This window comes from Salvia miltiorrhiza, chromosome 2, assembly GCF_028751815.1.
Source record: "Salvia miltiorrhiza cultivar Shanhuang (shh) chromosome 2, IMPLAD_Smil_shh, whole genome shotgun sequence".
NCBI classification, from domain to species: Eukaryota; Viridiplantae; Streptophyta; class Magnoliopsida; order Lamiales; family Lamiaceae; genus Salvia; species Salvia miltiorrhiza.
The window spans coordinates 11,895,286-11,909,590 of record NC_080388.1 but is presented as its reverse complement, the minus strand read 5'-3'; the positions used below and the strand labels follow the sequence as shown (position 1 = coordinate 11,909,590).

Sequence of the window (14,305 nt, the reverse complement as noted above, 5' to 3'; positions counted from 1 at the left end):
ACCTATTCGAACAGACCTCACACCTCAGAACCTTAGCATTCATATTTTAGTTTCATAGCGTTAGAATTTTATTGCTTTTTAGCTTTCAAGGCTTAGATCAAGATTGAAGATTCAAGTCGCTACTTCAGTTTTTCATTCGGTTTTTATACAATTCGCTTTTACAATTGCGTTCAATTTAATTATGTTTATGTTTGATTTTATTATGTCTAGCTAGTTCTTTTATTCTGAACCTAGGGTTTGTACATAGCTAATTAATTATGTGTTTTTGATTTATTGATATCAATTTGCCTTCCAACTTGTGATTCATGATTCCTGATGCCTGTTCTCTTGTGAATTATCTGATCAATGATTTACATGTCTAGCTGTTCAGTTTGAGTCTTGAATGTGATAATTGTTCAGCCGATTCAGGAATGCGTGATATAGTGTTAGCCTTGAGTCTTGAATGCGATAGGTGAAGCTATAGGAAGCTATTCTTTATGTGCTATTTGGAGTTAATTTATTCCTTGGAGTCTTGAATGCGAAAATGGATTAATTAATCTACGTTCATAGGTGGTCGTTAGAGACGCTTGTGAATAATATAGTGATCTTTCATCAGGGTTGGATTAAAATTGGTAATTGAATCAATAGATTGAATACATGCAGTTGATTAGTGAAAGTACATCCCTAGGGTCAGAGCTTTCCTTATATTTGAGTTAATTATCATAGTTTACATGCTCTTTAGTTTTTATTTAGTTAATCTTAGTTCGTAATTCACCTTCATAATTGTTTTACCTGCATACTGTTAGAGTCTGTTTAGGAAATAGTTATAGCAATTTTATTTTACAGTCTCTGTGGATACGATACTCTGCTTGCTATTTGCGTACTACAATTGCACTGTTTAGTTGCAGTTATTGTTGCTATAAAAATAGTGATCAGTGGGGTAGGGGTGGGGGTGGGTCAGTGTTCAGAAAATCAATTTTTGAAAAAAAAAATTTGGTGGGTGGGGTGGGGATGGGTCAGTGGTCAGAAAATCAGTTTTTGAAAAAAAAAAAATTTGGGGCGGGGTGGGTGGGGGGTTCAGGGGTGGGGTGGGGTTCAGGGATGTGGGGGGTGGGGTGGGGTGGGGTGAAATCTTATGCATTTTTATATGAAACTGTATGCATCTTAGTTTGAACCTTTATGCATCTAAAATATGAATATTTTGAGAATAAAAAAATATATATATTTTTAATATACGAAAATATTTTCCGATTTTACCCCCTGTCCAGATTTTTGTCTTGAATTGCCTTGGAAGCTTCTTGCCACGTGTCACAATCTCAATGCACCTCTTATCCAAATCGCGTGGTCAAGATTTGGTCCTACGGTACTACCATAAGCTTGGATACTACAAGAACCCAACCCTATATATATATATATATATATATATATATATATATATATATATATTCTTAGTACTTTTGGTCGTTAAAAATAAATAATTCGGTCGTTAAAAATAAAAATTTCGATCGTTAAATTTAACGATCGAAAAAAATGATCGTTGGGCCCCGGAACGACGATGGAAACAACGACCACTGTAAACAGTCGTTAATTCATTCGTTAACACGATAAACGACTATTTTCGAGGGAATAACGACCGAAATTTCGGTCGATAGACCCGTGTTTATTTGTAGTGTCATCCTTTAACATATCTATCTCCATTCGTCTACTGCTAGCTATAAGCATGTCATCTACATATAATAGTAGATAAGATACTATGACTCCCTGACCTATCTTGATATATACACAATTATCATGATTAGACTTAGAATATTAAATCTGCAGCATCTCTTCATCAAACCTCCTGTACCACTGTCTTGAATTCTGCTTTAAGCCATATAAAGATTTCTTTAATAAGCAGACTTTCTCATACTCTCTTGGCATGATGAAGCCCTCTGGTTGAGTCATGTAATTAATTGTCTCTTCCATATTTCCATGTAAAAATGTTGTCTTCACATCCAACTGTTCCGAAAATTAGATCTTATTGACCCATCAGAGATAAAAACATCCTTATGGAAGTGTGTTTCACCACTGGCGAGAAGATTTCATTGAATTCTATCCCTTCTCTTTGAGTGAACCTTAACCGACACAAAGACGCAAAAATAGACTCTATCTAGACCTAAACGTGTACTCAAAAGAGCACGAAAAACGGACTCGATATTTGTAATATGGATAACATTAATTCTTTATGAAATGAGTTAATATTGATAGATTTAATTGGAGTTAGGATCAACTTAAGATAATTCAAGTCTATTTAGAGGTCTTACCTAATCCTCCTAAAAATCCCTAGTTTAGCCCATCAACACTAATAAATAGGATAGGGGTAGCTCAACCCATCAAAATTAGGTCAATTATTTTAAATTTCGGCATTTTTGGCCCACATTCGGCCCCTATATTTGGCATATATAGGCCACATTTTGAGCCATATATATTTGGCCCCAGATGTGGCTCAAAATAGCCCGATTAGACTCAAAGGTGGCTCATGGATGCCGAAATTTAATATAATTAGTCTATTTTTGTAAGTCCGAAAAAATTGGGCTATTTTTGCAAACCGCCCTAAAATAGTAGCCTAACAAACTTTGAACTCCCAAAATCTGAAAATTTTAGTCCCCCTTAGAGAACAAAGAGGGTCAAAAATTCTCTTCAATTTTCTGTTGTGATTTTGGCCTCGTCTCTCGGCTATTAAACTCGTTAGTTCGTTGTTCATCCAACGTTCGAGTTATAGGAGGAAATAATTAAGCTAGAAAATTCTCAAGTCCAATCAGTAGTTGCTAAAGAATGAAATGACATAAACAACAAAAATGTGCATTATCAATATGTGGGAGCATGATGTATTTCGTTTACTGTAGCAATAGTATTTATTTCGTGATAACTATATGAATTAAATATGCATGATTATTATATCTCACGATATCCTTGGCAGGGAATTCCCAAATGGGATCCTCTGTCCCAAAATATAGTGTGTACCACGTATACCACTCTTCATTTTTTATATTTTTAAATTATTTTTTATTCAATTTTAATTTATTATGCTTTTATATAATATAATGATAATTAACAAGGGTTCACTCATCCATTTAGGGTTTATAATTATTTTTTTATATTTATTTGAATTAATAATAGATTATTTGGGTTCATTAATTCAAATTTAGGGTATATAATTTTTTAAATTTTATTTTTTCAATGATAAATACTAATCAGAGTTAAAAATATAATAATAATTTTTATTTTTATAAAAAATAATTTATAAAATAAAGAAATGAAAAGTCGTACACGTGGTACACACAATATTCTGGGACAGAGGATCCCATCTGGGGAATTCCTCACCCAGATTTCATCAAGACACGTCTTAATAGTAATTAATTTCTCTTACCTAAGTTATAGCATTAATCACTCTATCGCTAATCGCTATGCCAGTACATGCACACATTGTAATTTTTTTATTCGATGGAGAATGATGGGTTGCACATTAATTTTAAAATTTATTGTAAAATACACGCTTGAAGAACTTGTCACAAACATGAAATTCAAACTATAATCTTAAAATTCCACATTGGACATTTATAATAGATAGCAGTGTTGATTTTAGATTTGTGAGAAAATTGAGAAAACGAGTAAAGCTAGTTAGAGAATTTATTTATGTGCAAAATGAAAAATAAGTAGTAGTTAATTAACTTGTGGTAGTATACGAAAATGAATAAAAGAATAATTGGTATCTATTAACAGATCGCGATGTAACCCTAATTAATTCAGATGGGATCCTCTGTCCCAGAATATTGTGTGTACCACGTGTACCACTCTTCATTTCTTTGTTTTATAAATTGTTTTTTATAAAAATAAAAATCATTATTATATTATAAACTCTAATTAGTATTTATCATTGAAAAATTAAAATTTAAAAAATTATATACCCTAACTTTGAATTAATGAACCCAAATAATCTATTATTAATTCAAATAAATATAAAAAAATAATTATAAACCCTAAATGGATGAGTGAACCCTTGTTAATTATCTTTATATTATATAAAAGCATAATAAATTAAAATTGAATAAAAAATAATTTAAAAATATAAAGAAATGAAGAGTGGTACACGTGGTACACACTATATTTTGGGACAGAGGATCCCATTTGTAATTAATTTGGGAAGACTAGGACGTTAACTTTACAAGAATGGTACATACGATGAAAATATATCAGAAAAGCTTGCTTGCAAACTCTTTAATGGCTTCCCCTTTGAGAGAAGAATCCTTTGCCAGATTTCTGAGGTCTGATAAACTCCTTCCCAACTGCAAAGCCACCTTCATTTCCAGCATTTCTCCATTCTCTCTTCGCTCAAAATCATCTTCGTCCAAGTTGGATTGGATGGATTCTTGCATGAGTTTAAAGAATCCGGCATTGCTTCTATACATCTCAAACACCATTCCCACTTGGCCTCCATGCTCGAAGGAGTTTGCGACGGTGGCCAAGGCACCGCCGCCAACGGCCAAGGCGGCAGCCCAACCACCGTGAGAATGCAGCGAAGAGGCAACGGCGGCCATAGCCGTGAGTAGAGGAGCGCTCTTGGCTAATAATTTGTTGAGGTTGAGTGCTTTTCCAGCCAACCTCAAGTAATCTTCCTCGTCTTTGAGCTTCATCACCTTTACTATTTCTCTCATTTCTTCCTCCAGCTTACCATTCCAGCCGTTGTAGCCTTGATTTGTAGTTTTGGGGTGGTGTTTTCTTGTGTTTTGGGGCCACCAAACCGCGGGCTCTAGAGTGGCCGGGAATTTATCGAGCATGGCGCCGCCGAGGAGAGGGAGCGGAAAGGCCTTGTCGAGCGCCAAGACTTTTTCGATGATTTGGTTGACATGAATGGGAGTTGGATTTCCAATAGATAGAATTGTTTGGATTTGAGTGTGGAGCTGTTTGAACAACCTGGTTGCGTTGCGTTGCTCTTCTGCAAGCTGAGATGGTTGGATCTTATTGACAATGGAAAGCATCCCCGTGGCTGCTACGTACATGGCTGTGGAAGAAATGGTCATGGCGGTGGCATCGCCGTGGCTGGTGGAGGCGATGCCGGCCATGGTGGCGGCCGCGAGAGTGAGAGCGTTGATAGATGAGAGAAGAAGACTGTTCCACTCTTTTCTCTGATCTCCAATATTCTTGTGCATTTCAACTCTATCTGCAACTGCTTCCATAATCGCGTGAAGCTTAGCTACCACTAATGCATCGCCATCGTCTTTTTCGATCAGAGCTTCCACATTAGGGCTCAGCTGCTTTTCGAGTTGTTCAAAACTAGTAGTGTTGCCTCTCAGCTGTGGGAGACTTATTTTTGTCACTCTTTTTGGGAGATTTATTGCCGCCTTTGTAATTCCTCCTCTTCTATTGGAACTCATTGTTATTGATGATGATTGCATTATTATGCTTGATGCCTTCATCGCTGCAATTTTCTTTTTCTTTCTCTTTTTCCCTTTCAAAAGATTTGTTTGGTTTGTATTTGTGATGTGAATTGTTATAGTTTGATGTCTATATATATATATAGATATATACTTTGAGATGAGATGAGATATCGATTGTCATATTGACCGCATGATTGAAATTGTTTGAATGGAAATTTTCAACCATTGACAGTTTGAAGCGGTTGATGAATGATGCGACTGCCTCAACATCTCATACTTTAATTTATTTCTAATATGGTGTTTTTGTTGGTATTTTTATTTGAGGGCGTTTAGATTTTTGACCATCAATTTCGACTAGTAAATAACTTGCACAAATTTTATTTGGTACTATTTGGAAAATCGAAACTAGATAGAGAGCTAATTATATCCCCAGCCAAGTCAATTCAATTTTTTTCCCCTGTTGAAAAAAAAAGTCAATTCAATTTTTCGTCTTCACGTTCTAGCTGCGGCTTTTAGCAAATAAAGACCATGCATTTTAGAAACTAAATAATAAAATAAAATATGTATTAATTAGGGTTAATTATGCGAATTGTCCAATCAGTGAACTCAAAATCAACAGTTGTTTTTCAACTTAATTTGAATAATTTTTAATCAACTTTTAGCTAAAGGGACCAAATTACCCTTAATTTAATTTTTACGAAATTGGCTCATGTTTCTTCTTTCTCGCTCTTCGCGCGCTCTCTCTCTCTCTCTCCCCTTCCTGTTTTCTCCCTCTCTTCTATTTCGGCGTGCCGACATACGAATAAATCTAGTACCTGTTGGCGATGCCAAGTTAGCACCAATTACGAAAAAACATTACATGTAGTGATTCATAAAATATATACATAAAAATAATCAAAGTTTGGCAGCAGAAAGACATACTCCATCCGCCCAATTTAATAGGCCACGAGGCCTAAGCATAGATATTAAGAAATGAATAGTTCATAATAAAATAGTAGCTTTTTTTAGGGTAAATATGTGAAAAAGTAGAAGAGAGAAATGAAAATATTATTTTGAAAGTGAAAGAAGAGAGAGGTATCCTATTGAATTGGGACGAATGGAGTATTAGGTTCATTTATGAAGACATAAACTTATGTTCTAAGTCTTAGCTAAGTTAACAAGAGGCTCTACTATACTCAGCATGGTACCATCACAACACAACTTGTACGTGGGAAAAACACATACAAGGCTGAGTACAAAAATACTCAATAGGCACATGTCAAAACATAATATATTACTTAAAAAACTATAAATTGTCATGTCATCTTAATTGTAAAGCATAAGGGTTATATGAAAAGCTTATACATAAAGAATAATTATTCGATTCTAAAATAATTAATTCTAAAATATATTTTTGAAATCAACATGTGTTTTCAAATAATCCTACATGATTTAATTCAAATGTATGAATTATGTGAAAATCACTATTTATTCATGTTTAAGATAAGCCACTATAATAGTACAAATAGATCTAACCGAATCCAAATGCATGACAAAGACCATATACAAGTATAAGTATTACCACAAAAATAGAAACAATTTGAGGTTTGTAGGTGGTGGACGTCGCCAACCACCAAATAATTCCTGCGAATTACCAAAATAAATTAGTATGATGATAAGCAGGGTCGATCCCACAGAGAGCAGGTAAAATCATTCAATTCCCTAAAACCTATATTTTTGGTGATGCCACCACGCCTTAATTTTGAGAAAATATTAATTATAATTAAGAAAGCAAATTAAATCAAATCAAATAACTCTTGAAATAAATCAATAAAAAGGTAACTCGGCTCGAATAAATCCACACTAATTCAAAGCTCTGATCATCGACGCAAAGATTAAGAAGGCTCGAATAAATCCACACTCATATTTTGAGTAAGAAGGCAAGATGAGAGTGATATTAGATAGGGAAAATAAGGACATGAGGATATTTCAAGTAATAGATAGTTTGACTTACAACTCTCCTATCTAGACAAAAAGGTCTTAATAGCTTTATTATAAATGATCCCTAGTGTTATCAAACACCTCACGACAAAAAAATAAGGATCCGCAATAATGCAAAAAGCTAAGCCGATGGCATTAGCTATCACAGTTAATCACCTTTGGTTTGCCCGCAACCAAGTCATCTTTGAGGATGAACCCTTCGATATCAAAAGGATTATCAAGAACATCCAGAGTGATACTTATAGATGCTTCAACGAATTCTTCCCTCCGGAAGAAGTGCGAGCTCATATGGTTGGGTAAGAACTACATGGGTCAGATTATGACTGATCGCAATAGAAATGTTAGTATTTTTAGGAGGGATATGATGGTTGACTTGGGCTGTGAGATAAATGTTAATCAAGCCCATAGAGCTAAGAAAGTCGCTCTGCAAAATCTTGAAGGAAATAGTGATATGCAATATGCTAAGTTGTGGGAGTACTCTAAAGAGATAAGGAGGAAAAATCCTGGGTCCACAGTAATTGTAGGAGCTGGAGATGACGAGCATGGTGATAGAAAATTTGAATGACTATATATTTGTTTTGATGCAGCTAAAAAGGGCTTCAAGTTTTGTAAGCCTGTTATTGGAGTTGATGGGTGCCATCTAAAAGGTCCTTACCATGGCATAATGTTAACTGCTGTTGGAATGGATGCAAACAATGGCATCTATCCTATTGCTTGGGGTGTGGTGAGTAGTGAGTGCAAAGATACTTGGGAATGGTTTTTAGTGGTTTTGAAACAAGATTTAGGGATTGAAGATGATAGTGAGTACACATTTATGTCTGACAAGAAAAAAAGGCTTAATCCAAGCAATGTCTTTTGTGTTTCCAAATGCTGTATACATAGGTTCTGTGTTAGACATCTGCATGAGAACTTTAAGTTAGCTAGGTTCAGAGGAGATACATTCAGGATTGCTTTATGGAGAGCTGCCGAAGCTACTACTTTAAAGATAAAAGGTATGGACATCTATGCTATTAGCATTTTTTTTGTTTTATATTTTATTTCTTTAAATTAATCTTTTACTATATCTAGGTGAATCAGAAAAGTGGAAAAAAAGCAGCAAGCAACAATGGTCCACAAACCCAAGAAATTGATGACATGAATGATGAGATGAACTTCATTCCAACTGAATCAATTACCCAACTGACTCAAATTCCAGGTCCTACAATGTTTCAACAATTGATGGGTGAGAAATTCAAGAGACAAGGACCTCTTATTTTGAAGTGAGAAGAGATTTTGTAGGCAGATTTGCAAGCAAGGAAGAATTGAGCAATTAAGCAGTTTAAAGACATTTTTTATGAAGAAAACTTGAAATATTTGGGCACTTTTGGAATGGCACTATAAGCCATTTTGCTGTCATGGTTCTGCGAAGCCTTTTTTGAATGGCGCTTTTGGCCATTTTTTTTTTGTCATGCTATTGGATCATTTCTCAAATTATATCATCAATCATTATTATGTCATGCATGTTGTTTTTTGAAAGGCTTTTCATGCATGCTAGTTAAATTAATTTAGTGGAGTCGAAGAAGTTCTCAACTCGTGATGGAGATTTGTTTTAAACATAATTATTCTTTTAATTAGCTCGTGTTGTAATCGGAAGCAGCCATGCATACATAATAATCATCAAGCGAGAAATTAAATTGATAGGAAGAAGATTAATTACATGTCTTTCAATATTATAATGAACTCATATATGTAGCTTTCCTTTATGATATTAAATTAATTAAGATAAAACAAATATAATTGTTAATTGTTAAAACATGACCGTAATCTTCAGTGTTTTTAGAAAGATGACTATACGTTACGGAATTTGAAAATGAGGACTATAACTTTCATTTTTTACATTTACACTCCTATTTCAAAAATTGCCAAAAAGTTGACATGGCTTGGTCACGTCAGCAACGGGGCTCTAGGTGGCACCAAAAGCCCGAATAATTGATTTTGGGCCCAAAACAGCAGTGTAAATGTTACTCCCTTCGTCCGCCAAAATTATGTAAAATTGCTTGGGCACGGGATTTAATAAAATTGGTGATGATTTTGATGTAGTGGAGAAAGGGTCCCACCACTTTATGAAATGTGTGGATGAGATTGAATTTTGAGTGGGTTTTTTGTAAATAAAGAGTGTTAGTAAGGATAAAATATTAAAGAGGATGGTGGGACCATTGCCATAAAAGGAAAGTGACATAATCTTGGCGGACGCCAAATATAGTAATTTTTACATAATCTTGGCGGACAGAGGGAGTAAAAAAAAAAACAAGTTATAGTCTTCATTTTCAAACTCCATAATATAAAATCCTTTTTTTTCTGAAAATCCTGAAAGTTACGATCCTATTTTAACCATTAGGTCAAAGGAAACCTTGAATTCAATGGAATAAGTAACATCCTATGAACCAAAACTTTGCTAGCAGCATTACGTACAACCGATCACAATCCCCTTCCAAAACATGAGTACTCAATTTTGTAATGACCAATCTTGTGCCATTGCACAACCCATTTGCATTATCAATATTTCTCAACATCATAACATGTATACCAACTTTCAATAACAATTAATGGTTAGGAGTCCACTCAAGAATTCAGAAGTGTGCACATCTTCTAAACCATTAGAATTAGACTCGTAGACATATGGTTTATTTGAACTCAAAACATGATCTAGCTCCCAATCGACTTAAACAAATGATGTATTGATTTATTAAATGGTTAAGTAGCAATTACACTCCTAACATGGCGTTAGCCCCATATACTCGACATTAGATCAATCAAGCCCCCGATGTCCCAATTTCGGTGCAATTAAACCCTTCCCTAAACGGTCGTTTGACGTCGTTCCTTATTTTATGTTTTTCGTAAGTGGTGGGACCCACCACATTTAATATGCAAATTCCACCATTTCTTCTTCGCCAAACTCGTCGGAAATGCCCTGCGGCCGTGCACTGCCTCTTCCCTTGCCCGGACGAGTGTGACAGGCGTCGTCCGTCGCCCGAGGCACAAGGCGGTAATGAAACCCCGCATATCCAAGTGTTGTTTTCATATCTGGATGCTGGAAATGTGGTCAGCTGGCCCTTGGAAGGAATGAGGCCAGACAAGTTGATTATGACTTGATGACCTTAACTCGTTTGTGCATCAAGCTTTTAGGATCTAGCCAAACAATCCCCAGTTCCATTTGGACTATTGATTATGCTTGCTTCCTAGCTTCATTTTTGTCTTAAATTGACCTTCTCTAGGTATACTGATTTGAAAAAGAATATGAAAAAAGTGTGATGCTTAATTGGATCTGCCTTGTTTTGTCTGAGGATGGAAATTGTCTAATTTATTTCGGATCAATCATTTCACATCAATTTTATTTTATGCTCTGACCTCATTTTAAGTAGTGAAGAGAAGTGCTTTGCATTTGTTGATTGATTAACAATACAAATCATAGGATGGCCCCAAGCTCACGTCTCATCTCGAATTTTCGGCGCATGTTACTGCTAATACTCGCCTCCGTTTCTGTGCTGAGAAGATCTCCTACTTGATCCGCCCTCTTCGGAATGCTCCTCATTCATTCCATTTGCAAAGCTTTAAAATTGTGTTGAAATTAAAAAATGAGACAAAGTTCCTGCTTTATTTTACTACAATTTACCCCTTTTTGAGAGACTGCACTTTATATAAATTGAAAGTTTATATATTTTCATATTTGTGTTATTTATCGAGTGATTGATGTAGATTAATTTATTGTTTAAAAAATATTTTGCACTTGCTTATATTATAATTCTATTTCATATTTATATTTATTTATATATGGCGTTCAATTGGTGGTACTCGCCGTGCATCACACGGGCGAACGTACATACTAGTTGATTTATAATAGTTAGTTGTTTCGATTTCATATTTGTAAGCAAATTCAGAAAAAGAGTAAAAAGTTGGAGAATTTATTTGTGTGCAAAATGAAAAATAGTTAGTTAACTTGTGGTAGTATATGAAAATGAATAAAAGAATAATTGGTATATATTAACAGACGTAATTAACCCTAATCAATTAGGGAAGACTAGCTACGTTAACTTTACAAGAGTGGTACGTACGATGAAAATATATCAGAAAAGCTTGCTTGCAAACTCGTTAATGGCTTCCCCTTTGAGAGAAGAATCCTTTGCCAGATTTCTGAGGTCTGATAAACTCCTTCCCAACTGCAAAGCCACCTTCATTTCCAGCATTTCTCCATTCTCTCTTCGCCCAAAATCATCTTCGTCCAAGTTGGATTGGATGGATTCTTGCATGAGTTTAAAGAATCCGGCATTGCTTCTATACATCTCAAACACCATTCCCACTTGGCCTCCATGCTCGAAGGAGTTTGCGACGGTGGCCAAGGCACCGCCGCCAACGGCCAAGGCGGCAGCCCAACCACCGTGAGAATGCAGCGAAGAGGCAACGGCGGCCATAGCCGTGAGTAGAGGAGCGCTCTTGGCTAATAATTTGTTGAGGTTGAGTGCTTTTCCAGCCAACCTCAAGTAATCTTCCTCGTCTTTGAGCTTCATCACCTTTACTATTTCTCTCATTTCTTCCTCCAGCTTACCATTCCAGCCGTTGTAGCCTTGATTTGTAGTTTTGGGGTGGTGTTTTCTTGTGTTTTGGGGCCACCAAACCGCGGGCTCTAGAGTGGCCGGGAATTTATCGAGCATGGCGCCGCCGAGGAGAGGGAGCGGAAAGGCCTTGTCGAGCGCCAAGACTTTTTCGATGATTTGGTTGACATGAATGGGAGTTGGATTTCCAATAGATAGAATTGTTTGGATTTGAGTGTGGAGCTGTTTGAACAACCTGGTTGCGTTGCGTTGCTCTTCTGCAAGCTGAGATGGTTGGATCTTATTGACAATGGAAAGCATCCCCGTGGCTGCTACGTACATGGCTGTGGAAGAAATGGTCATGGCGGTGGCATCGCCGTGGCTGGTGGAGGCGATGCCGGCCATGGTGGCGGCCGCGAGAGTGAGAGCGTTGATAGATGAGAGAAGAAGACTGTTCCACTCTTTTCTCTGATCTCCAATATTCTTGTGCATTTCAACTCTATCTGCAACTGCTTCCATAATCGCGTGAAGCTTAGCTACCACTAATGCATCGCCATCGTCTTTTTCGATCAGAGCTTCCACATTAGGGCTCAGCTGCTTTTCGAGTTGTTCAAAACTAGTAGTGTTGCCTCTCAGCTGTGGAAGACTTATTTTCGTCACTCTTTTTGGGAGATTGATCATTGCCGCCTTTGTAATTCCTCCTCTTCCATGGGAACTCATCTTTATTGATGATGATTGTAATATTATGCTTGATGATTTCATCGCTGCCATTTTCTTTTTCTTTCTCTTTTTCGCTTTCAAAAGATTTGTTTGGTTTGTATTTGTGATGTGAATTGTTATAGTTTGATGTCTATATATATATAGATATATACTTTGAGATGAGATGAGATATCGATTGTCATGTTGACCGCATGATTGAAATTGTTTGAACGGAAATTTTCAACGATTGACAGTTTGAAGCGGTTGATGAATGATGCGACTGCTTCAACATCTCATACTTTAATTTATTTCTAATATGGTTTTGTTTGTATTTTTATTTGAGGGCGTTTAGATTTGACCATCAATTTCGACTAGTAAATAACTTGCACAAATTTTATTTGGTACTATTTGGAAAATCGAAAATAGATAGAGAGCTAATTATATCCCCAGCCAAGTCAATTCAATTTTTTTCCCCTGTTGAAAAAAAAAGTCAATTCATTTTTTCGTCTTCACGTTCTAGCTGCGGCTTTTAGCAAATAAAGACCATGCATTTTAGATACTAAATAATAAAATAAAACATGTATTAATTAGGGTTAATTATGCGAATTGTCCAATCAGTGAACTCAAAATCAACAGTTGTTTTTCAACTTAATTTGAATAATTTTTAATCAACTTTTAGCTAAAGTGACCAAATTACCCTTAATTTAATTTTTACGAAATTAGCTCATGTTTCTTCTTTCTCGCTCTTTTCTCTGCTCTCTCTCTCTCTCTCTCTCTCTCTCTCTCTCTCTCTCTCTCTCTCTCTCTCTCTCTCTCTCTCTCTTTCCTGCTTTCTCCCTCTCTTCTATTTCGGCGTGCCGACATGCGAATAAATCTAGTATAGACTGTTGGCGATGCCAAGTTAGCACCAATTACGAAGAAACATTACATGTAGTGATTCATAAAATATATACATAAAAATAATCAAAGTTTGGCAGCAGAAAGACATACTCCATCCGTCCCAATTTAATAGGCCACAAGGCCTAAGCATAGATATTAAGAAATGAATAGTTTATAATAAAATAGTACTCCCTCAAGTTTTGAAGAATCAGACGAGCCGCAGGTATGCTCTCTCCCCAAGCCACTAACCCTAGCCGCCCTAAATCCTAAGTTTTCAATCGTTGCCGGTGATGGACTCGAGTTCGCCGGCTGTCAATCGAGATAAGGGGGGCCTCAACCTTCCCCCGGTTTCTTCTAATTTTGACGGGTTTCGATCGAAATCCCCTGCCAATGTTCTGTCTCGGCACCCGCCCCTCTCTTCCGGCTCAGTGGCTGCTGGGCAGCGCTCGTCGGGCTTCTCACCGAGTCCAATTGATGAGCAATCGACTCATAACCATGGCTTCTCTGGTTCGATTCAGCCGCTGCCTTCTGGTGTTGCTTCAGCGGCGCAGATAGCGCCAGGATTTTCTTCCGGCGCGGTGGCTGCTGGGCAGCGCTCGTCGGGCTTCTCACCGAGTCAAATTGGTGAGCAATTGACTCCTAACCAGGACTTCCCTGGTTCGATTCAGCCGCTGCCAGGAGTTGCTTCAGCGGCGCAGATAGTGTCGGGATCTGCCCCGGCTGTTTCGTTCGCTGGTAAAGTTCAACCCAAGGCACCGGATGTTGCTGCACATGGCCTTCGAG

At 36.7% G+C, this 14,305-nt stretch overlaps 2 protein-coding genes across 2 annotated transcripts; both read right to left on the bottom strand.

Annotated features, from left to right (window-relative positions):
- Nucleotides 1-4,176: 4,176 nt before the first annotated feature.
- On the bottom strand, nt 4,177-7,664 carry LOC131007999 (probable F-box protein At4g22030). Its single transcript, XM_057934905.1, has 2 exons — nt 7,523-7,664; nt 4,177-5,467 (listed from the first exon to the last, which is right to left on the bottom strand). Exons 1-2 carry the CDS (start codon nt 7,662-7,664, stop codon nt 4,212-4,214), a joined length of 1,398 nt encoding a protein of 465 aa, XP_057790888.1. The 3' UTR covers nt 4,177-4,211.
- Nucleotides 7,665-11,375: 3,711 nt separating this feature from the next.
- On the bottom strand, nt 11,376-12,754 carry LOC131011216 (probable F-box protein At4g22030). The gene has a single exon (XM_057939006.1). The coding sequence runs from the start codon at nt 12,713-12,715 to the stop codon at nt 11,480-11,482; it is 1,236 nt and encodes a 411-aa protein (XP_057794989.1). The 5' UTR covers nt 12,716-12,754; the 3' UTR covers nt 11,376-11,479.
- Nucleotides 12,755-14,305: the final 1,551 nt, after the last annotated feature.